Source organism: Rhodamnia argentea, chromosome 1 (assembly GCF_020921035.1).
Source record: "Rhodamnia argentea isolate NSW1041297 chromosome 1, ASM2092103v1, whole genome shotgun sequence".
Classification (NCBI taxonomy): Eukaryota; Viridiplantae; Streptophyta; class Magnoliopsida; order Myrtales; family Myrtaceae; genus Rhodamnia; species Rhodamnia argentea.
Window position 1 is genome coordinate 5,271,904 of NC_063150.1, and position 20,838 is coordinate 5,292,741.

General features: G+C 40.7%; 4 protein-coding genes and 1 long non-coding RNA gene across 9 annotated transcripts; 3 read left to right on the forward strand and 2 right to left on the reverse strand.

Annotated features, from left to right (window-relative positions):
- Window positions 1–71: 71 nt before the first annotated feature.
- LOC115753307 lies at window positions 72–17,318 on the forward strand. The gene is made up of 3 exons (XR_004016855.2): window positions 72–82; window positions 14,690–14,705; window positions 17,189–17,318. It is a non-coding gene; the product is annotated as an uncharacterized LOC115753307 (long non-coding RNA).
- LOC115753304 lies at window positions 2,233–6,208 on the forward strand. 2 transcript variants are annotated; one of them, XM_030691860.2, is made up of 9 exons: window positions 2,233–2,529; window positions 2,662–2,716; window positions 3,029–3,247; window positions 3,501–3,682; window positions 3,792–3,966; window positions 4,054–4,265; window positions 5,016–5,141; window positions 5,216–5,319; window positions 6,002–6,208. In XM_030691860.2, exons 1-9 carry the CDS (start codon window positions 2,481–2,483, stop codon window positions 6,149–6,151), a joined length of 1,272 nt encoding a protein of 423 aa, XP_030547720.2. In that variant the 5' UTR covers window positions 2,233–2,480; the 3' UTR covers window positions 6,152–6,208. The 2 variants fall into 2 exon arrangements, with proteins under 2 accessions (XP_030547720.2, XP_048138953.1); XM_048282996.1 differs by having other exon boundaries at window positions 2,662–2,714; window positions 3,024–3,247.
- LOC115753303 (GTP cyclohydrolase 1) lies at window positions 7,043–10,651 on the reverse strand. Of its 2 annotated transcripts, none has more exons than XM_030691858.2 (3): window positions 10,403–10,651; window positions 9,869–10,128; window positions 7,043–8,536 (listed from the first exon to the last, which is right to left on the reverse strand). In XM_030691858.2, the coding sequence occupies exons 2-3, from the start codon at window positions 10,080–10,082 to the stop codon at window positions 7,365–7,367; spliced, it is 1,386 nt and encodes a 461-aa protein (XP_030547718.2). In that variant the 5' UTR covers window positions 10,083–10,128; window positions 10,403–10,651; the 3' UTR covers window positions 7,043–7,364. The 2 variants fall into 2 exon arrangements, with proteins under 2 accessions (XP_030547718.2, XP_030547719.2); XM_030691859.2 differs by lacking the exon at window positions 10,403–10,651 and adding an exon at window positions 10,215–10,366.
- Window positions 11,804–12,916, forward strand: LOC115753306 (SKI/DACH domain-containing protein 1-like). Of its 2 annotated transcripts, none has more exons than XM_030691865.2 (3): window positions 11,804–12,132; window positions 12,538–12,673; window positions 12,766–12,916. In XM_030691865.2, the coding sequence occupies exons 1-3, from the start codon at window positions 11,843–11,845 to the stop codon at window positions 12,853–12,855; spliced, it is 516 nt and encodes a 171-aa protein (XP_030547725.2). In that variant the 5' UTR covers window positions 11,804–11,842; the 3' UTR covers window positions 12,856–12,916. The 2 variants fall into 2 exon arrangements, with proteins under 2 accessions (XP_030547725.2, XP_030547726.2); XM_030691866.2 differs by having other exon boundaries at window positions 11,807–12,132; window positions 12,538–12,677.
- On the reverse strand, window positions 13,276–20,023 carry LOC115753305 (cyclin-C1-2-like). Of its 2 annotated transcripts, none has more exons than XM_048283026.1 (10): window positions 19,870–20,023; window positions 19,624–19,730; window positions 18,601–18,640; window positions 18,392–18,436; window positions 17,185–17,303; window positions 16,946–17,069; window positions 16,535–16,579; window positions 15,655–15,802; window positions 14,325–14,436; window positions 13,276–13,630 (listed from the first exon to the last, which is right to left on the reverse strand). In XM_048283026.1, exons 1-9 carry the CDS (start codon window positions 19,899–19,901, stop codon window positions 14,332–14,334), a joined length of 765 nt encoding a protein of 254 aa, XP_048138983.1. In that variant the 5' UTR covers window positions 19,902–20,023; the 3' UTR covers window positions 13,276–13,630; window positions 14,325–14,331. The 2 variants fall into 2 exon arrangements, with proteins under 2 accessions (XP_048138983.1, XP_030547722.2); XM_030691862.2 differs by having other exon boundaries at window positions 13,276–13,634.
- Between the last annotated feature and the right edge of the window lie 815 nt (window positions 20,024–20,838).

The window sequence follows — 20,838 nt, forward strand, 5'->3', positions numbered from 1 at the left end:
TATTGCAAGTTATGAACATAATTCATATATAGGTTTAATTTAAAAAAAAATTAAAATGCGATTAATATCCATATCGATATTCGTATAGAAAAGAAAGTGGCGTCACTTTTTGGCTGAAGAAATAAATTTAAAAAAAAACTACTAGTTTGTATTTGTCCAAAAGGTTAATACCACGAAAAATCCCAAATTGGTATGCCAGTAACAAATTTATTCTAAATTATTTTTTTGACCATTGAAAATCTCAAATTGGTATATTTGTGACAAATTTACCTCAAACTAATACACTTGTGACAAATTTACCCTCCGTTAGTTTTCATTAAATCTAACTATCAAATTGCTAACTTTGATGGCATGTGGCGGTTCACGGATATATTAGTTTGGGATTTTTACCCTCTGTTTGTCATAGGTTTATTAAATTGAAATTTTTCATGGTATTAATCCAATTTAACAGAGGGTAAATTTATCACAAATATACCAGTTTGGGATTTTTCTTGATCAAAAAAATTATTTTAGGGTAAATTTATCAAAAAAGTACCAATTTAGAATTTTTTGTGGTCAAAAAAATAATTTTGGGTAAATTTATCACAGATGTATCGGTTTGGGATTTTTCGTGATCAAAAAAATAATTTGAGGTAAATTTGTCACAAGTGTGCCAGTTTTGGATTTTTCATGATATTAACCCTTGTCCAAATGATGATTGTCAACGCATACGGGCCTTGTCAAGTAAAACCTTAAGCACGATCGGTCTCGTTCAAATAGATCATTCATAGGGATTTTTGACAATTAGAAATAGGAAGACTTATGCCTTTCGTCTTTCATGTACTTTTATTTATTTATATTGTTTCTGGCACAAATTATTTAATCAAGTTTTTTTCGGTACAATACCGATCGGATCCAATTGACGTGACTTGTAAGAAATTGAGTACAACGTGGTCAACGTTATACCGACACGAATGACAATGCGGAAGATAAACAAAAAAAAAAAGAATCCTCTTCTTCCTCTTATGCTTCTCTCTCTTGTTTTTACTTGGGAGTTTCGATCTTGAAAATTATTGTCCGCATGCGCTCTGACGTTGTCGAACGAATGCGTCGGCTTTGATTTGATCGGATTTGATGCCGGAGGAATTCGATTGGATATCTGGTGCGGGTAAAAAGACTCGATTTTAAAAATTAAAAGCATGAAAACTTGATTAAAAAAATTCATGGAAATAGCCGATCGGGGCGTTAAGAATTTCCATATCGGAAATTAGAGGTCACTCGTTCGAATTTCATTGATCGTATGCGAACATCAAATGCCTGGACTTAACTGATTCATAAACAGAAATAGTTGGAAATACGAGCAAGTCATTCAAGCATCTCACGGATTTTTTTTATAATAATAATAATAACAACAAATATCAATAATGACTCACGAATAGAATTTTAATGTTATGTAAAACTTCTCCATAGCTGGTTTAGCCATGAAAAGAGATGTTGCGGACCGCAGCTTTTATGAGCTATTTATCAAGTTCGTTATAATGCCGCTAAGGGTGAGTAAGATGGATCAATTGAATCGAAAATCGCCTGGATCAAAATTCACTAGCTAGTTAAGTCCAATTTTTGGTTCCGTAAAATTGAAATCGGTGAGAACCAAATCGGACCGATTGTTCTTTATTAACTTTTTTATTCCATAACTATAAACTTAGTCTTAATTAATAGGTTAAAATTAAGGTCCGTGTTGCTCATCCCTTCATCCCTATTAATAATCTACCGGTTTCATTAGACCGTCTAGGAACCGGTGATCCTTAGCCACGGCCCCTCGCAAATTGTAATAGTTTGTAGCAATTTTCGATAAGCGCTTTGAGACAGTGACGGGGCTTCAAAAAAATGTATGGCTAAGCACACAAATTAGAGTATAGTCAAAACGCAGCACGATTGCAACAGAGCCACGGTCGTGCTGCAGGGACGGTTATCATCATCAGCAAGACATACCAACGATCGCGCCATTTGAGTGTCCGACCTCTGGCCTCGGCCCAGAACCCAATCCGACCTGCCCGTTTATAGTCGGGTCTTTGTTTGAGCCAAAAAGCACACATGACTAAAGAGAAATGGAAGCCAGATCCGCTCTTATATGTGATCGAATTTTTACCGTCACGACGGGGTTGACCAGATTTAAAATTCGGATCTGTCACTGGGGATTTTGTGTACTCGGGTCGGGTCTCTCTATCTTTATGGATTTGTCTTACAAAATTCGATTTAGTACGGTGACGGGGGTGCCGTTATTCCAGGAGATGCTTAAGTAGGAAGGGAAGACAAGTGAAAGTCCACCGTCTTCCCTCTCCTTCTCTGCTTGCTTGGCGGGAGCACTCCACCTGGCGAAGGTGGCATCTGCTCTGTTCGCATCCTTCGTGCCACTGTAAAGCCACACCACCGTCTCTCTCTCTCTCTGAGTTTATACTGTGAACGCTCTGATTTGGAGCTCAATCTGCGAAAACTCGACCATGGGTGGTGAAGTCGTCGACTCTGTCGTCTCTGGTGGCTCTTCATCCGGTAAATTCGTCACCTCTATCCTCGTGCTCATTCCATTAAGATCATTGCCCCGATCGGAATATTAAATTGGCCCCACTTTGTTTCTCGGTGTCATGATCACATTCCGGGAATCATCGTGAATGATCTCTGCAGAAGGCGAAGTGCCACTGGACGAAAGCTTCGCTTCTCAAGTTCCCACTCTTTTCAGGTGCTTAATTTTATTTTGTTTTTTTTTTTTTTGGGTTTCGCAATGAAATCTTTGACAATTGAATCAAGAAATTCAGATATCTTTTGGCCTCGAGAATTGTTCGTGTTTGGATAGAAAACTTATCTCAAGGTTGAATCTTGCAAAGATGAAAATTTTAGTATCAGAATTCTCGTTCCTTGAAAATTTCAAATCCTAGATGAACCGAATGAGGCATCGGTAAATAAAAGGTTATGGTTAGAATTCAAAAGCTAAATCAGGTGGGTTTTGTTCTATTAGCAGCTAGACATAGAATGTGGGCTTTTTGCTTGTCAGGGATGGTCTCAGCAGGAAAGTTGGCAGTAAAACTGTGAAGGAAGATGATGTTTTGGGACTCGGGGATTTTGAGGGGGAGGATGGCGTGTTTTCTTCTGCTCTAGAATCTGAAGTTAACTTGCGGAGGAGGAGTAGCACTCATAGAGAAGTCTTGGGGAGCTACGATGACTCACGGGTTCATATCGAAAGTCTGGGTCATGCGAAAAGCAAGATTCTGAGGTATTAAGTTCTTAGCAGTGTGGTTTTGTCCATTACCATAAAAATTATGATGATCTAATCCGATGTTCTTTGTGAAACAATTATGTTTCAGTGCTTATATTTAGTTCTATGTGATGATATGGATGTTGCATGTCATCTGATGAGCTGGAAGTTTCAAATTCTGTTGGGTGAAATTAGTGGACTATGTTAAATGAGCATGCAATCGAGTTAACTTGTATTGTGGTCACCTGATTTTACAAACTTTACTTTGCAGCTACTACCCTGGAGCATGGATTGAGGAAGTAGGCGGTACAAAATCTTTTGACTACAAGGTGCCACAGACGACTTCCCTCATCTTGATTGGTCCAAGAGGGTCAGGGAAAAGCAGTCTTGTCAACAGAATATCCAAGTTGCTCGATGATGACAAGTTTGCCTCAGAAAGAGCCCAAGTATCATGTACATGTCACTTCATTGCTTTTGACATGTTACATGTTGATTTATTAATGTTCTATAAGATGGTGTAGTTCATCTGACCAGTTTCTTCTTCAATTGTCTTTTACACCAGACAATTCTTCTGCAGGAGATGGGACATACTTCCTCCAGGAGTACATGATTCCAAGGGGTTCAACATCCTTCTGTCTTTATGATACCCGTAGTTTGTCAACTGACCCCTCTGAAGACAGTAAAATCATCAAACGATGGATGACAAAAGGCGTTCGTCATGGTGAACTTGTCATCAGGTGTGAAGATCTTACTTCAGGCTGGAGTTGGCTTTATAAATAGGTGTGTCCATTCGGAACTATAATACTTCTGCATTTTACTTCCAGGGAATCAGATGATTGGAGTTTAAGGAAGAGAATGAGGTGCAAGGCTCGCTGGAGTTGCCATCCATCCTCAGTAATAAGGAGGGTGAATTTTGTGATATTTGTTGTTAACAGCATAACAGTTCTCACTTCCATGGACAATAACCATGATGGCCAATCACAGTACATGCAGTTGATTGCAGATACCTACAATTGCCCGTATTTGTCATTTAAAGGTACCAAAACATTTATTAGTTTAATAATTTTAGTTAAACGGGGGAAGCTTTAAATTGGCAAAAGAAGTGCCGGAAGACCTGTAGTGAGAGTAGAAGAACGAGGATTTTGCTTTCGGACAGAGGGTTTATCCTTCTTAGGTAAATCTTGCCAGATGGAAATGAAAAGGATCGTAAGCAGAAATCTGCTGATGCCAACAGATCTCGTGACATAGGTCACACCCAATTGGCCTAAAAAATGACTTGAGATGATAATGTCAGTTTAAGATTGATTAAAATGAATGGTCTTATAACACACATTACTGTTTCAAGGGGCTAAATTTTATGCTGAGACTAGATGATGTCCTCTGTAGTCAGTTGACATGGGAGATTGTAAGGCCAGGATTATCAAAAGTGCACATTCTGAAAAATTGTCTGCAACACTTTAGAGTAAAGCTAGAGAATAGGAAGCATGTTATATTAATGGAGAAATTATGTTGAAGGTTGTCTTTTTCAATGAAAAGATGGCGACATTTATTGTAGTAACAGAGAGATATCAACTATTCAGAGTTCTTGAAGCTCTGCCTGTGCTCGAACAGGCAGATAACATTTGCTAACATCCTTTCTTGTACTATCTCTGTTGGTCGCTGCACAAATATCAAATATTACAAAAGAGCAGTCAATTGTCATGCTCACTGGTTAAGAATCTTGAGTAAAAAGCATTAAGAGCATTAGGTGACATTCTTCATTTGTATGTTCTTTTCCTTTTTACAGATGACAAGCCTGCTGTAGTAGTCACACATGGCGATCTACTTTCAGTCCCTGACCGTGCTCGTGTTCGCGTATACCTGGGAGAGCTGTTTGGCATCCCTCCTGCAAAGCAAATATTTGACATTCCAGGTATTTTGATTCAGCTTTCCAAGTTTTAGCGAGTCATTTGTGAAGTGGAAGTGAAATGTGACTCCTTGTTGCAGATAACTCCAACCTTGTAACGCAGAACACAATAGTTGACATGCTGCGCTATTCCCTTGAACACGCTGATAGAAATCTTCCTCGTAAGACTTGGGTATCAAAAAGGGTAAGGCTCTTTCAGCTATATGTTTTATCATCATTCACGCTTATCCTCCTTTATGCAGATTATAGTCTGAGAGGTCTAAATTCTTCCCTTTGAATATCATCCACTTCTATTTGTAAAGCATACATGAGCATGTTAGTCCAAATTAGCACATTTGAAAAGATAGGGACAGTATTGTGTAAGTGGCATTTGATATGTGCCTTGACTCTTCTTAGAATCGTTTGAAATTTGACAATCATAATAGAGAAAAAGTCGTAATATCCTCTAAGGAGAGTACAAATGTGGCAGCAACCCGAGAAAGCTAAGATTGATAAGAATGGAAACTGCGGCAATGAGTACAGACGCATGGATGTACATATCCCTCGATAGCATTTGCTCATATAGGCCTGTGGGTCCACTGTATAACATGCAAAATGTCGGAAAGTTATTGAATGCAACCTTCTTAGCTTTGCTAAGAGGGTAACTTCCTGCCCCCGTCTTTTGTCTCTGTGGCATCTCTATTATTGTCTAGCAGAACAGCAAACCTCGCATTTTCGTTACGTCTAATGTTGTCACAATCTTTGTATTTCACTCTCCTTATTCTCCTTCCAGTTGGATTAGTGTCTTCACACGCGGATTTAAATGCATAGACAGCATGCGCACCTTAACATTTCCTCGGAAGTGAGCTGACTGTATGTTTTGCCAGGTTTGGAGAGTGCAGGTCTCAGCATGCGTTTATCTGGCCCTTATTGTTGGAATCGCTATCATCGCAGCCTGCATGAAAAGGACACACCGCGTACCCAAATCAAAGATTCACATCGATTGGCCTAAAATTCGGCATATGTGGCTGGAATGAGAAAATTGCTTTGATCTTCGCTATATTGTCTGTCCCACTCCCACCCCTTTGAATCTGCAGCAATCACCAAGTGTTCATTCATGTAAAGACCAGTTGTTGTACATAGGAGTCCCTCCTGAAACTTTAAGCTGCGTGGTTATGAACAGTTCGTTCCCTTTTTTTTTTTTTTTTTGGTCGAACAGTTCTTCGTTACTTGTATATTGCTTTTATGTATCAAAGCTCTAAAACATGTTCCTTTGAAGTGCACTGAAGGAAGTTGGGACCCGCTGAAACGACAGCGGGGAAAGTTCTCTAACTTCGGAAAAACCTTCGAATCCGTCTTTTTTGGACGGAAAGGGCTAGTAGAATGGGCGCAAAAACGAAACCTTCCTTCTTCGGCCTAAACCGAGTTAGTAGAATACGAATGACTGCTTGTGAAGTAATTTATATCTGTAGCTGATTCCCTTACGAGTACCAAAGATTTTATTACCTGACTATAATTATTCCTCTCAATTTGGTCTCATGTAGCTGGCTCAACATCTATACGGGCATCTCTCTGATGTCTATCTACGTAATGGTTGGCAGTTGCGATGAACTGCTTGATTCGCTCGAGTCCTTGCTCAGAGCCAGGCGGAGGCATCACGGAGGAACGCCAAACTTGGTTTTGTAGGCCTCAAAACACTTCTAACACAGAAAATAAATTACTCCTCTATCATCTTGTCTTATGTCCAAGAATCTGTCTTATCTCATAGAGGACAGAGTAATGTCTCAAGCGGTTTTAGCATTCAGGTGAAGGGATGCCATAGCCACGGACTGAGCGACACTGCGGTGGACTCGAGTAACGTTGGGAATCAGGCAATAAGGGCGCAAAGCAGGGTGTGCCGACGACATGAACAACATGAAGCAAAGCGATGCAAATTAGAAATATTGCCCAAGAACGACCTTTCATAGAAAATCGACAAATTCCACGACACGATTCTTGTGGGAGAAAACAAAAAGAATGGGTGAAGAGCAACCTTTCCAAATCTCAGATGTTTTCTTTCCATCTCGATTATCTCGACAATCTGCTCGTTATAAACTCGACCCACCGCCAAATCAAAAACTCAAGCGAGACCCTTATGTCTTCAAGTAGACCAGATATGACTCGCAAATTATTCCTGTTATCTGAAGACCACCTGGTGAGAAGGCGGTGAACGAATGGAGAAAACTCAAGTGAATCCTGCAAGTTCAATTTTCACCATCCATTTGCCTCTGAAATGCTGTCCAAAAATTTAGATCTTGCAACTGAGTCAGTTGAGAATCGGCCTAGCACGGCAATTGTAGCTGTATTACTTCCAAACTTCTCAATCCCTCTAGATATCATACAGGTGTGGTAAGCCTCCACAACTACCATCACATCTCCTCCCAGCAGCGAAGAAACCGTCTCAGCGATCTGCCTGGTGAGTCTTTCCTGTACCTGGAGCTTTGAGCCGTAGAAGTGTACTATTGACTGCAATAGAGATTTCACCGATGGGCTAAATCCTTCTCTACAGAAATATCCTATATGCACACTGCCGTGAAAGGGAAGCAAATGATGCTCGCACTGAGAACAGAATGGCAAGTTCAGCTCCGAACAAATCTGCTCCATCTCACCATTAACTTCCCCATTGGATAATGAGTCTACGTTATGAATGGTGCAGCCGGTAAGTTTCATTGGTAGATTGGTATTCTGGAAGTTCATGAGCCATTTTACGAAGCGACTGGGGGTTCCAACAAGCTCTTTCCTTGATGGGTCTTCACCTAACAACTGAATAATTGAAGTTACCGCAGTTACCATTTTGGGATTCATCGATCCAAAGCTGGAGCATGTTGGAGAGATCGAGGGAGATCGAGAGGGGCACCAAGATTTTCCAGTCGAGTCCCTTGTGCAGCTTTTGTTGATATTAATGCCCCTGGATTTTAGAAGACTCAAGAAATCACCCCAAATTCCGGCCTTTTCATCTTTGAAAGCACCTGAACCTGAAGTAACCTGAATCTTCACCCAATCTTCGTGATTAGAGGCGAGAGATGCTGGATATTGGATGTGTAAGCATTGGAGTACAACAGCAACACCTGCAGGCTTGATACCATTCTGCAAGGCTGAGGCTATTTCATCGGCCAGTCGTTGTGGGTCTTGAAGTCTTTTAGCATATACATCAGATACTCTCGAGAGCTTACTTAATCCCACAACCCGCTGTCCAGAAGGGACGTAACCCACGTGACACTTGACCTGGAACGGAAGAAGACAGGATTCGCAATATGAGAAAAGGTTCAGATCTCGAACTATCACAAGCCCACCAGCTCCTCCCGCATGACCAATTTCCTTGTCAAGACCAGCTTCAGGGAACAAGGCACCTTGAACAATGTCCTTTACGTATTGTCGATAACCTATTAAAGAAAACTTACATGATTCAGTTCTAGAGAAAGAAGAAGCGTTTACTTGTCTTGTGAGATGAATCTACTTGCAAAGTGTAAAAAACCACGAGTTTACAAGAATCGTAGTATTTAGACAAGCCAAACTACGAAAAAAGGGAAATCCAAAGAAAAAGTGGATGCTATACTAGAGACACTGTGAATTATTCTGAGAAGAAAACAAGATTTCTGTATCCAATTGACAAGAGGACAATCTTACTAGTTGCTGCAAAAAAAATAAAAATAAAGCATAACTCTTGTTCCTGTGCTGCTCGTGGAAACATGGTAAACGGAAAAAGGTAACCAGCAGGTTTTGATAGCACTAAATGAATCAACAACCATGGATATACACTTCACCAACTCACCAAGGAAGGGGGGGAAGAAGACTCATCAAATGAGAAAACTGAAACACAAAAGGATACAAAACCAAGAAAAATTTGCAAAGTGCCTTCTTATGGCAAACCCGATACTAATAAATCCAGAGATAGTATGCTTATGCATTTGAGCAAGCAGTTTCTAAGGAATCATGCATCATCTGCTGCCTCTGGACACCTTCCAGGTCACCAGATTCCGCTATAAATTATGGGAGGTGGGATGTACAGTAGGAATTTTGACCAAGTTTAAAACCAGACATTTCCTTCCAACTTCAGAGAGTTGCTATCTACGAAAAAATAGAGGAAGCAATAGACAGTATGCTAAGGTGTTCAGGAGCAACAGAAGGATCATTTTAAACCACCATTACATCAAATCGCCCATTCATTTATTTTGTGTTACAAGAAAACATAATTAAGCTTAACCCCGAGGCGACACCAAATAAAGCAGCATTGGAAGGGAGGGGAAATCCAACCAGATGATGCCAAAGTCTCTAATATTCAAAACCAGAAGCACCTAAACTCAGAAGAGACAAACACGAACGGTAGAGCATGTTTTAGTGTGACCACATCTTCCGGTCTATCGTGCCAAACTCCAAGATCGGACCATACTTTAGTTCACATAATAAACCTCTGAAATTCTTGCCCTTGTACTCATTTCTTCGGTTACACATGTTGTCAACCTAAGTTGGTGGAAGATGGCCTACGAACAACCCGTAGGAAATACAAAACATCTGAACCACCTAAGAAGCTAAGTGTCAAGTGTCATTGCCCAAAAGTCGGAAGCCAGATTCAATGCAGAATAACAAAAATCCCAGGACATCCCACAAAAAAGTAAAACGAAGATACTTTGAGCATGATTCAATGACGCGACACCATGGTAGCAAAGCAAGAAACTGAAACTACTCGTGTTATGAGGAAGCCAATTGGCAAGCACCTCTAGTTCCTTCAAGAAAGGCTTTGGCAACGCGAAGCGGGGTCTTCTTGAGACCTTCTCTGTTCACATCTTCACCCAAACCCTGCAACAGAACTTTAACAGCATCCTCAATAGCCAAAGTATCAGGCCCTTCCTCATCACCTAGCTCAAGACAACCCAGCCTGACTCCATTTTCCAGCTCCGCATCGAAATGCCCCTCATCCAAAGCTCCCATTGACAAGAACCACCTACACCCTCAATCACCAAACCGACCCAGATCCCTGATAAATGCAGATAAGTTGAGTCCCCACAATAATGACACATCAAAGGGAAGAAAAACAGAGACGCGTCAAAGAGTAATCAATACCAAATCTTTCGGATTCAGACAAGAAGCAGATTAAGATAATAGTGCTATTGACAGAGAAGGGTCGGAGTACATGGCATATACGACATACAATAACAATATAGAAAGGTGAGATTTTTAGACTTCGATGAAGAAGCAGGAGACAAAAAGCTCAAAGGGGTCGTCATTTTACTCGGAAAAAGAGCAAGCACCTGCACTGGATCCCGGTCCAAGGAAAGGTGATGCGGGTTATATCAATTTACAATACGTGCAGAGGAAGAGAAAGAAGAAGAAGAATGAATGAATGGAGGCTCGAGGGGATGGGAAGGAGAGAAACGTAGGGTTAGCGTTGATAGAGGGTCTAGATCCTCACAATTCTTATTTTTTGGAGGAACCAGATTGAGGGGTCCTACCCAAGCGGACGCTTTATTTCATTTTTTCAAGGACGGCGAGTCGGCACGATCTTCATGTCTAATCCCCTGCTTCGACTCATGCTCATACAAATGCAATAAAGCAATCCTTAGAGAGAGAGAGAGAGAGAGAGAGAGAGAGCTGTTCGACCATTTGACGCATCGAGTTTTATCTTATGCCAGAATACGCTATTCGGTACTGAATTTGATAAGAAAACAGGAAAATTTCACTCGAACCAGAGTAGTACATGACTCGCATATCAACGGCGCAGATGAATCTATGTATACACAAATGATGCAATCGCGACCACCTCGTTTCATGTTAACTTTATATTGTTAATGATTATGAACGATTCGATTCTCGACGAATTCGTGAATTGCGTCGTTTAAATTTCAGTTTGGAAATTGAAAGGTCAAACTTTCGAACTTAGCTCGTTCATTTAGTCCGAAGCGCATAGCTAGACATTCATGTATCTGGATCTCAACAACTCCGGCTTTCGAAAAAGAAAGGGAAAAAGTACATAGCAAATGGCGTGGGGAGCAAGAGAGATGGGGTCCAAATCAAAAGTCGGGTTGGGTGGAAGGGGGAAGGGGGGAGGAATTGAGAAATGGTAAACGTTCCACCACCAACTCCCGCTATCAAAAAAAAGCAAGTAAAGAAAAACCTTCCACCAACCCAACCCAACCCTACCAAAAAGGAGAAAGCTGTTAAGCGCCGCGGCGCACACATCGGATCTCAACGGCAACAACGCGAAGGGGTCCCGGGATCTCTGTACTTTCCACCAGCATCTGTGCACGCCAATGAGCCGCGGGTCAACGTCAACCTTGCAATTCTCCTCTTTCTTTGGCACTGAAGTCTTGCTAAATGGCCAATGGCCCCCAATTTTCACGCGCCTACTCGGGGAATTTCCCGCTGGTACAGTGTCGTGCGTCGCAACAACTTGGTCAGTCGAAAATCAGGTGGCTTTGCATTAGACTCGGATCGATAAGCGACGATACGAAAATTATCGCATCCCTCGTGCAAAATCGATTGGACTCTGGACGGACGAAAGAGAATTGCTTTGCCCTCGTTCGACCATTTTGCCCTAGATTCAAAAACCCATCCAACGGTCGTGTTTTTTGCGGAGGTTGAGGTGTGTTTTGAGTTTCCATCGATCTTACGTTTCGGTCACGGAAATCGAGAGATATCAATCAGAAGTAACGTGACTTCGTTTTCAAAGTCCCAAATCACAAGCACCGCCCATGGCCACCACGGAGACCTCATCGAGGATGACCAGCTCCTCCCCGTCACGCGTTCACCATCACCACCACCACCACCTGTTGCTGTGTCCTCGCCACCACCATCTCTACCATCACCACAACCTCCACCGCCATCACGGCAACAGCTGTGACTTTCGCTGCCATTGGCACCCTGCTTCTTTCATTTCTCCTCCTCCTCTTCCCAACGTCGCTACTCGAAACGACGCAGAAGCTGCGCCTTGCGTTGCATCGCCGGCAGAGCTGAATCCCCTAGAGGCCGACTCTTCCCATCAGTAAATTCCCTCTACTTCTTAGCTCCACCATTTTATTGATCTTTAAACGGGCTTCATTGCCATTCATGTGATTTTGAATCGGCTGCCAACTGAATTCGACGGCACGTTCTATAAATGGGAGGATTTTGGTTGTCCCAACTCCCCCAAGTTCTGCTATTTCGTCGTTTCTAGCTGTTTACGCTTCATGCAGAGCAGGTGTTTGTTGTATTGCGCCCGAGAGCACACTGTCCTTCAAGCTTGATCTTTTGTTCTCTCTTTGTATCGGGCTGTTCCTTCGGGAAAAGCATGAAAAACTAAGAACTAATCGTTCTGAAGAGAAGTCCAGTCAAATTTGAACTGGTTAAGTTTCAAATGGATAATGTATGTTAAAATCCATCGACTCCCTTGCTTTTTGTTGATTTCCAGGATGTTAGAGCAGCAGGACTATCAGCAGCAAGAGGAGGTCTTTGAGGACGACGAGGAGGAAGAGCCTGTATTTGTTTTGACTGATGAATGGAGGGAGTTCTTCGCGAGGTCCGAAGCAAAGAGGAAGTTAGGTAGTGTTGGTAGCTTTTGTAGTCTTCTGTTTCTTCATCTCGATCATGTTCGTCTTCCGGGTATTTCACCGTCTCACCCTGGTTGCTCCTTATGCAGCTAAGAAGAAAGCTAAGAAGTGAATGGGACTTCTGTCTTCACATCCACCTCTCTGGATCTCCACGTTCCTGTCGGAACTTGTATCAGTGACAATCCACGAACCTGAATTATATTCACCTGGAGTTACCGAGTAATTCCAATGATTCGGGTCTTGTGTTTGCTCATGTTAGGCTTACGTGTAATACTGTAACCTGAAGATTTCATCGCGAAAAAATGGAATGAAAGAACGAAACCTTAGTATTTTTCGTGTTTTTGGGTATGGGCTTGGGAGAACTTATCGGCACAGAAGCTGCATCTGGGTTTTGGAGGATGATGCTTTGGTTGCCATTTCTCTACCGAGAAAATTAATTCGGAGATATCAATGTCTACCCTGTATTAGTGTTGCAGATTCAGTTCATGCATTAGCGCTGACAGGGAAGGGAGAAATTGAGAGAACTAACCAAGCCATCACCCTCGTTCTTTAGGCAGAATTGCACTTTTGGATGCCAATGGAGAATGTTATCAGACGACTGATTCAGAATTTCCACCCTTACTTAATGGGAAGAGTGACGATACAAGTCTCTTCAGGTGATTGTGTTGGCACAACAACAGCAATTACAGATATCAGTTCTTCTAGATGCGCTCAAGCTTAGATTACCAAGTTTCTCAAACAACAAATAGACCCGGACAAATATTGCAATTTGGGGATCTTTCATACTCCACTAGCTGCTGAACTCTTGACACTGTCATCGAGTCCTTAGTCAGGTCTAGCAGCTAAGGATTTTAGTAAGTGCCTCGTGACATTATCCATTGCAATCTCGAGCGATAGATCAGCAAGGCTTACAGTCTTCAAATTGCTACTTTGACATAGCCCCCTCGTGAACATGTACCTTTAAGGTAAAAAATACACGAACAACCAAACAGAAATCAGATCATTTGTTCATGTTAGATATTCATATGAGCTCTCGGTAAGTGACAGTCATGAAGCAATTATAAAATTGCGGACAAGGCTACATTCAACTTCCAAGATATACCATCTCTTTATATCATCTTGCACAATATCAGGTCTCTAGCAATAGACGAAAAACTGGACAGATCAATGGGTTTGACTTTCTGATTTTCTTAGACTCCACTTAGACGATCTGCCCCTCAAACGAAAGAGAAAAAAAAAAAGCAATGAGATACTGAAGTTCCTGCCTGGCTCGATATATTCATATAAAAGGAGTCCAATAAGAATTTCCAAGAATGGCAGATGCTTCCACTTCATTCAAGAGAGATGTCCCCAAACTATTTGTCAGAAACTACTTTTCAGCATGTTATATGGTAAAGCAGTATTAATAGAACTTTCAGTTGTGGCATTGGCAGGAAAAAATAGAAAAGAACTTCCAGTGGCGGCAAATGTCTTCATTAAAGAGAGGCATCATCAACCACTTTTTTATTATCCGACATCACCAAACTTTAGAGAAGGGAACTTTCAATGGCGTCAAATGTTTCACTTCATTCAAGAGAGCCATCACCAATAACCAAACTTCAATCAGATCAGACGCAACAAGATCCCCCATGGCAAGCATAAGACTCACCTAATGTTTATGGTTTCAAAGCCAACTTGTTGAAAACAGCATTTACTCTGTCTTCTGCGATCAATTTATGGTTCTCATAGAAATCCAATATCTCCACCGCTATATTCTTCACCTGTCCATGAACATCAGCTTGATTGGTTAAAAAATTCAAAGAAACAGTATGCAAGAAATGACAGAAAGGAAAAAATGAGCCTTGCAAATTTGTCAGAATTATTCTTTGGTAAAAATATGTTCAAAAGTAAGCCAATGGCATGGCTAGATATGCAACGAGTAGTTGATACAGGCACTAAAGGTTCTGAGCTTTTGACCATGCAATTTTAAGGGAGATCAGGAATACACACATATCATTTATCAATTCACAGCAGCTTGTCAGAAATATATGTAAACAAACATGAAAAATCATACCACTAAGATTTTTAGATAGATGAATCAGGGGAATGCTATCACACCAAATTCCCCTTTCACATCTTTCCTAGCAACAATTTCAAATTATGAGTATGATGTTAGTCTATCTCAAGTGAAAGGGCCACAACTATGCAAAACTCCACCTTCCATGAACAAAAGGAAATCCTTCACAAAGTTGAACTCGTGCACACTAGAGTGATGACTTTGAAACCATTCACTGGCCACTCACCGCCGCTAATCTCTCGCGGTAAATCTATTCTACGACTCATAAGGACCTATAGCAAGAAAAAAGTGGCTTAGCAGAGACAGTAAAGTTTTACGTCCCTTGGAAGCTTGAACCGAATTAACACTTCACTGAATCGAGTTGCCAGAAGTCAATGAGCAATTATAAATTCTAATAACCTTGAAGATGAGGACTTATTGTCAAGTGGTACAATCAATGGGAGAGGGCATTTGTACCGACAACCAAATCCAAAACCTCAAGAAGAAGAAGCTATATGTTTCCCTTTTTCCTTAAAGTTGTCCCTAAAAGGTGTCTGTCCTATTGCTGATAAACAAAATTGGAATTGAGAAGTTCAATAACCATGATTGATCAAGGGAAAATAGAGAAAGAAGAAGAACTACAAGAGAGTCGTGTAAAGACTAACCATTGGGATATAAACATTCTGGATATCGAAATTTGACAAGATCTGATAGAAGCCTAAGTAAAGCTTTCTTTATCCGTAAGATGTGCTTTTAGATGGACACATGCTTAAATTTTACCAGGCAATCTAAGGATTGAACAAATAAAAAATTTTCCCTTGAAATTATTTGCATATCTTCTTAAAGAGCCATAAAATTACAGTATGAAGAAAAACCAAGATAATCTTCTTTAGGCTTCAGTAAGTACAGATATGACCAAAGAGAAAGAGAGATTCAAACTCACGACATTCATGTCAACACGAAGCTCTTCAAACCATGAGGTAGTGTCCCTGTCTTTGTATACGCTTGCAATGTATATGCAAGCCAATGCAATCAAGTGAGGAGGATGCACAAGAATGAGATCCATCTTGTACGTATCATTTACAAGTCCCCTGCGTATCAATTTGGCATATATAATCATTTTTCACCATGAAACCAACTGAAAGTGAGACCATGGCATCAAATGACCAACAGTACAAACAAAAAAGTTCATTTGCTCAATACTATTTTCAAATGCAAAAATTATGATGCTATATCCACGACGCAAGTATTAGACCGAGCTCCATATCAATGAGGGGCAGCTTATTCAGAAGTCACTGAACTAGTGAGCTTTTCTCTGAACATATGCAATCCGGAAAAGTACGGGGCCCTGCTATGTAAACTTTTCCTGGAGGTTCGTGATTATATTTGTTTACGCTTATTTGTCTCAATGACATTATATATTCTTGAATGTCATGCGGATGTTTTATCTTTTGAGCACATTAGAAAATCTGCATGATATCTTAGCTATCTGGGTGCACAGAAAAGCCAGCTACATGGTTAAGGGAGCTAAGATGAGAGCTGTTAATGAAGATGATGCACTAGATATGAGTGGTATAAGAAGATCTTCAGCTATCCCGAAGTCATATTACTCTCAAGCACCTCATCTTGAAAGACTGAAAATCCAGTTCAAAGAATAAATCCGAGCCACAAATATCTAAAGCCGCAGGGTAATGGCTCTCTGCAGCTATTTTACTTCAAGAAATCATGCACCAAAAGTCGAAGAAGCCTATGCATCTGATTATTTCATTATTATTTCGAGAACAACTTACAAGCAGTGTCTACAGGAAGAGTGGAAGTTTTACCAAGTAAACTGGGTCATATCATCCATGCCCGCGTCCTGAAGCAAGCTGCCCAAAAATGAAGATTAAAGAGACAGAGAGAATTCAGATTGTAAGTCCTAACAAAGAAAAAATAGATTGAGTACCATCTTATAAGTGCTTAATTTGGGTCTGATCATGCACGAAGGACATACATGAACTCTAATTCTTGGCATAAAGCATGGTTGTGACCAGTAATGCTAATATATTAGGAGACACAAAAAATGGTTGGAGTCTTTGCTATGATACTTCATCATAGTCACATCATACAGTAGCAAGGTAGACCCTATCCCCAAATCACCCATTCCAATACCAATTCTCATAAGCACCATCAACTTCAAAAGGCAGTGCAGAGGCAAAAGAACCATAGCCAAGATGGTGAAACAAAGTCCTTACTGCGTCAAAGAACGGTAAGGATGGAATACCACCAAATAATAGTTGAGAGCTTCCAATATCTTCATTTCCATTTCAAGAATATCCTTTATCTCGTACCGCTCGTACCGAGGCTTCTCCTCAGCATCTGGATAGCATAAGCAAGGGACTCTTAGCAGTTCTCAGATTCGAGCTATGGTTGCTTCTTCCATCTTGTTGGAAATTTGACAACCACAAAACCGGATTGAGTATGACATCCTTACATAGTTTTCTGATGAAGAATGCAAGTGCTTTGGCCTGCACAGTGCTTTCTTCTGCTTTTGCTGCCAAGTAAAGGCAGGCTGGAGCCACTAGGCGTGGATCATACTCTGACATACTCTTTCTGGAATCGAAAAGGCAAAAAGGCATATTGTGATCTCAAACTTCAAAAAGACTACAAGCAAAACTGGCAGCCAGCTCATATGATAAAACGTAAAAGGAGAGAAGCTTGTGAGTTCATAGAAATACAAATGAAACAAATTCGAGTCCCACACAGTAAAAGATAACAATACAGGCCTTCTGAAGGAGGGATAGAGTGTGTTCAAAACATAGTTGAATACATCCAGGCATGAGTTGTCGACCTCCAACTCAAACATAATTTGCACCCATCATATAATGCTCATAAAGCATAAGTTTTCACAGGAAAATTTGTCCAATATGATACTTCAGTATTAAGTTCACCAAAATAAGAAGAGGGAGTTCTAAAAAAATTAAGCAGTTAAAATCTACCACAATCGATACTTGTTTCAATATGATTTCAGATCACTGAGAAAAAATCAATGTGTTTTTTCTGTCTGATAAATGATCTAATATGAATGCTCCACTAGGTAGTAGGTAGAACCATAATCTTCCAGGCATTGTAGCAATGCCTGACTGGTACCCCCTAAAAGGCAAAGTCTCTAACTTCTAGACCGTGAAAAATGCTACATGGAATCCCTACATGGTAAAACAACCTCTAAGTAAGGAAAAGCAAAGGAGAAAGCACCAACTCAGTTACACCATCTATTGCAACCTAGAGAGGTATGACCCGATCAATTTCTTCCTTCGAAATCACAGTGGAAAGAATGACAAGCACATCAAGCGAGACAGTTCAAATAAGGGAACTGAACACAGGAAAGAAAGAATAGATGGACGAGGGACTTGTCATGTTTCTGGTTTTCACCACAACCTCAAATTTAGGGCAATATGTTAATGAAAAAGCAAAACTAAACTATTATCATGAGATATAAAACAGGAACTAAGCAAGCCAAAGTGGAGCAAGCGTAAATTGTGACTAGATAAACAGATCAATGTAGAATTCTTATGTTGTGTGACCATATTAGATATTACCAATGCAGCTTCTTGATGCAATCAACAAAATCTTTTGTTGGTCAACATTCGCAACACAATGCAGACACTGTCCTGCATTAGTTGTTACATATAGCCACTTACCTAGTATAAACGCGTCTCATATAAGTAACTGCAGTGGCTATAACCCTGGCAAATAAACAGTTCATCAGAAAAGTATTGTGTTTTCAACAAAAGGGATTGCCCGCACCACTGACCTTACAATGAATACTCCAATTGTTAAGTAATAAACTCTTTCTATAAGGTAGTGATATAACCTGAAGCATTATAAAGAGAGGGAGTTTATAATATACCTTTGCCTGACTTTAACATGCTGAGCCAGTCTCAATATATCTGAAAAAGAAACAGGATCAACATGTTTGGGGAAATACCCATATAACATGCAACAACAATTAACAACCTTCTGGTCAAATGGGTAAAAGCAAACAGGGGCCACAAGTCAACTATTCCTATCTTTGCATGGAAGTCCATCGCTGCATTAGTTGCCCCAGAAAAGCAAAGAAAATGCTTGAATTGGGTTAGGATATCGTGCGACCACTGCTAGCAAGACGAAAATTCGACTGGAGTGCAAAACTTTTTTCCCCAACATATGATCAATGAGCAAAGTAACAAATTTGTGTTTTAAAGTACATGTCCAGATAAAAGAAATATGACACGTAAAATTCTCCTTCATGTGTGCCTTGCCGCAAGTCCAGTGATATTAACCAGCATCAACAATTCCCAGGCTCGAGATGCATCAGGAAGTAACACAACATAGCGATCGACAATCTTCTGCTTTATACTACAGTCAAATGTTTACTGATGTACTCTTTATGAGAAGCCCTCAAACATAAAAGAGAGTACATGTTCTATCCATGTTGCTGTCGTGATTACCGAATGAGGCCTTCCTTAGCCTCATATTTACAAGGTTCCCGTCACATCATGAGACTAACGATTGATCACCACTCTTCACTTTTTCACATACATGATTCTGAACACAGCGAGCATGACAGCAATTTAACTGCTTAGCTGCCCAAATAAAGTTCGGTCGATCTTGATAGACCAAAAGCCAGGGACTCTAATCAAGTCCAAGAAGCTTCCCTTAACACCACATCAGAAAGTAAACTCTGGTAAATGCTTCTCACTCTATCAATATTGCCTTAACAATTTATGTTGACTTAAAACAACAACCGATAAATCGAGCAGTGGTCCATAATCACGAGTTCATACTCGATAATGACGACCCGATAGATGTTTTATCGCGAATCAAGAACTCAGACTACGAATTCAACACGAAATCAGATCAAAGCGGGAAGGACCAAAGGAAAGACGCATACACTGGGCCATGTGCATTTTGACGAGCTTAAAATCTTCGACGGTAACGCCTCTCTCTCTATCCAGTGGATGCACCACGTCCACCTCCTCCGGGTCCAGAAGTTGCTTGCTGCACAGCCAAAACCAAAAGGGGGGAAATCGAAAAAAAATTCTCCAAGCCCAAAGAAAACGAATCAAGAATCAACAAGATCAAGGCGTGGAAAAAGAGAAGATGCACAACGCAAGAGTCGGGGATTCCGGGAACTCACTAGTGAGTGGAAGTCCAGAAATTGGCAGCCATTGCCGACACAGAACTGAAGGAGCTCAGCTGAGCTGCACGCTACGGCGAGCAGGATTCGACGAAGAAGAAGAAGAAGAAGAGTCCTCTCTCTCTCTCTCTCCCCTCCTCGGGTTCGGGCAAGGGGACTCGCGTGATAACCATCGTCTATCTTTATATTTCTGTTTTCCTTGTTCCCGAAACATAAATTCATATGGTAAAATAATTTCACATTTTTTTTTTGGGACAAATTTTCATCCTAAAGATAGGTTTGATTTAGAACATAAATAAAAATAAAAATTATTTTCATCGCGCATTCCATCTCCATCTCTCTCGCATCCCTACCACCGATCGCTATCCGTTAGCAACTACAGAATTTTATGTTATTATCAAATGAATTTTTATTTCAAAAGTAAAAAAGTTTATGTTGTTACCAAAAAGTTTATGCCGTTGTCAAAAAGCTTATACTTCTTCCTCATTTTCACTTCGACACAGCGAAGAGGAATTCACAGATTTAACGGACGAAACAGACTTTTCCATACCGACAAACTCCGTAAAAAATTCATAGTAAAGAAGGAGATGTCGCGCAAGACCGCGTTGACCGAGTCGACCCCCAGCCACCACGGCCGACGAGACCAATCCACAGAGCTATCGAATTCCTGGCGTAGTTACTTGTTGCCATCACCCTCCATGTCGCTTTCCCTTTCTCGACGCTCGTGAATCCCATCTACTTTTCTCTCGCCTGTGTAAAGTCAATTCGAGGGAAAATGCGTCTTCCACTAATAACAATTTAAAAAAAAAAACCAACAACTATAGATGAGCTATATAATTTCGAATACTTCGAAATATTATCTCAATATCGTCACTATCCTTAACCAACTAATTTCCCCGACTAAGTTACAAAAGAGATATTTACATACGGGTGATATAAAAAATCAAAATTACATTGCATGGTTAGACT

Bases quoted from the DNA above. Each gene is read 5' to 3' on its own strand.
- LOC115753303 (XM_030691858.2), bottom strand. From the start codon at position 10,082: ATGGGAGCTTTGGATGAGGGGCATTTCGATGCGGAGCTGGAAAATGGA. The intron at 8,537-9,868 runs GTGCTTGCCAAT...TTTCTTTAATAG, and splicing joins CTTTCTTGAAGGAACTAGAG to GTTATCGACAATACGTAAAG.
- LOC115753306 (XM_030691865.2), top strand. From the start codon at position 11,843: ATGGCCACCACGGAGACCTCATCGAGGATGACCAGCTCCTCCCCGTCA. The intron at 12,133-12,537 runs GTAAATTCCCTC...GTTGATTTCCAG, and splicing joins GAGGCCGACTCTTCCCATCA to GATGTTAGAGCAGCAGGACT. The intron at 12,674-12,765 runs GTTGGTAGCTTT...CTCCTTATGCAG, and splicing joins CAAAGAGGAAGTTAGGTAGT to CTAAGAAGAAAGCTAAGAAG.
- LOC115753305 (XM_048283026.1), bottom strand. From the start codon at position 19,901: ATGGCTGCCAATTTCTGGACTTCCACTCACTA. The intron at 19,731-19,869 runs GTGAGTTCCCGG...TTGGCTGTGCAG, and splicing joins TTCTGGACTTCCACTCACTA to CAAGCAACTTCTGGACCCGG. The intron at 18,641-19,623 runs GTATGCGTCTTT...TTTCTTTTTCAG, and splicing joins CAAAATGCACATGGCCCAGT to ATATATTGAGACTGGCTCAG.
- LOC115753304 (XM_048282996.1), top strand. From the start codon at position 2,481: ATGGGTGGTGAAGTCGTCGACTCTGTCGTCTCTGGTGGCTCTTCATCC. The intron at 2,715-3,023 runs AGGTGCTTAATT...GGCTTTTTGCTT, and splicing joins CTCAAGTTCCCACTCTTTTC to GTCAGGGATGGTCTCAGCAG. The intron at 5,142-5,215 runs GTATTTTGATTC...TCCTTGTTGCAG, and splicing joins GCAAATATTTGACATTCCAG to ATAACTCCAACCTTGTAACG.